The 1,774-nt window shown below is 41.2% G+C and overlaps 1 protein-coding gene across 1 annotated transcript in view; it reads left to right on the top strand.

Annotated features, from left to right (window-relative positions):
- The first annotated feature begins 720 nt into the window (after positions 1–720).
- The window catches only part of SERINC5 (serine incorporator 5), a 119,040-nt gene continuing 117,986 nt past the window's right edge, over positions 721–1,774 (top strand). Inside the window, exon 1 of the mRNA XM_007943463.2 lies at positions 721–846. Coding sequence (XP_007941654.2) covers positions 721–846 — 126 coding nt within the window. The remainder of the gene's footprint in view (positions 847–1,774) is intronic.

The following is a 1,774-nucleotide window of genomic DNA, read 5'->3' as shown; positions in this document are numbered from 1 at the left end:
TAAATAACATATCTTACAAAGCGACCTAGGGTCATTAGTCAAGAAGAATTTCTTTGGGGAAGATGGCTTGAAAAACTGAACGTAAGCTATAGAAAGTACATTGGCTAAAATTCAAAGTGATGAAATTGCACAGAATGACAAATGGCTAAAACACGGACAGTTCCATGAAGTGGATGAAATAACTTGGGAAATGGCTGCATGTCATGACATCATCATGATTACAGCTTGCCTGTCTTGTACCTGTATATATATGATCTTGTCTCAGTGCAAATGATGTTTACAGTGTGGCATTTTAATTGGTGTTTGTTCTGAAGCTCTGTAAAATCCTGAACTTCTTCAAAATCATTATAAAGAGATGAAATTGTTAGATTTAGGTTTCATAGAGTATGATGTTAAGACACACAGGTATTGTTATTATTTTTCAGTCACAGTAACGTTTTATAGAATTGCCTATTTGCTTGACGAAAATATCTTTCTAACACCAGTGTGCCAGTTTAGGTCCTCCAAGAGACCTCAGATACCAAGATAGAATTAGATGTATAAGAGATTTACTGGAGGAAGATGCCTGTGACAGATAAAGAGGAGTAGGAGTAGGAATAGGTGGCGAGAGCCATCAGGTATTGATGCAGATCTAACACCTGTGGAAGGAAGGGGAGGAAGGGAGGTTGGGTAGGGAGGAAGAGCCTCAGATTGAGGTACAGCTCAGGAGAAGTCTCAATCATGCCCTCAACCAGTGCCCAGTTGCTTGTTAGAGGAGGCCTGTGGCAGAGTGAGAGGGCCAGCCTTCGTGTCCTCATCCAGCTCAGTCGTTTGCTGGAAGCCATCAGGAAGAACATGGCTATGATTGTACAGCAGCCAAATGAGCCCAAGAGCCAAGGGAGGTCTGAGTGGTGCACCTTTACATCCTTCTTCCCACCAGAATTCCCTTTTATTGAAAAATAGTCTTTGCTGTCATTTTCTTCAGCAGGAGAAATTTAGTACCATTTTGTATAGATTTTAACCTTTCAAAACTGAATTATTTTCTTTGAATTGTTTGTTGAAGTCATGGTGTCAGTAATGGAAGGCATTTTGAATGAAAAAAAAAATTTTTTTTTGAGGTAATACGGATTTTGATACAATTAGTGAAGCATATGTCCTGGGGGGTCTCTGGTGCTGGGGTTGGTGGCAAGAGGCATTTCTGCATATTCTTACAGTTATACAGCTGCCCCGCACCTGCCCCAGACACTGTGAACTAAAAGTAGGGTAACAGATTCCCACTAAACCTCAAGGTGGAAAGTGTAGGTGACCACTATATAACCCATAAGTCATGAAATACTTAACTCATTTCTGTCAGGGAAAAGAGAGAACCAATTGTGGGAAGAAAATAAGAAGGCAAAGTAGAAGTGTAGTCTGAGGTTGGTGGTGGAGAAGGTGCTGAGGTGTGCGCAGAAGGGACTGAAAGAGTCAGATGAGACTTTCTTGGGTAGCAAAGTTACTATTATTATTATTATTACTTTTTTTGGGGGGTGTCAGAGGGTGTGTTTTATTTATTTATTTATATTTAATTGTGATTTGGGTGAAGATTTACACAGGAAATTCACTTTCCCTACAGCAGTTCACATACACTTTGTCTCTCATGTCACGGACCACAGTTTACCGCAATGCAACAGCTCTGCTTCCACTTCCTCCCCATAGTTACCTCTTCCCAGTGTCCATCCCTTCATACACTCCTGCCCCCTGAGCTGTCTCCCTGTGCATAAGCAGCCCTTCTTTCTCCCATGATTGTTCTCTCCAA

The sequence above is a fragment of the Orycteropus afer genome, unplaced genomic scaffold, assembly GCF_000298275.1.
Source record: "Orycteropus afer afer isolate SDZICR_OR568_19922 unplaced genomic scaffold, OryAfe1.0 scaffold00107, whole genome shotgun sequence".
In the NCBI taxonomy this organism is placed as follows: domain Eukaryota; kingdom Metazoa; phylum Chordata; class Mammalia; order Tubulidentata; family Orycteropodidae; genus Orycteropus; species Orycteropus afer.
The sequence above is the reverse complement of the archived record's forward strand: the minus strand, read 5'-3'. Positions and strand labels throughout refer to the sequence as shown.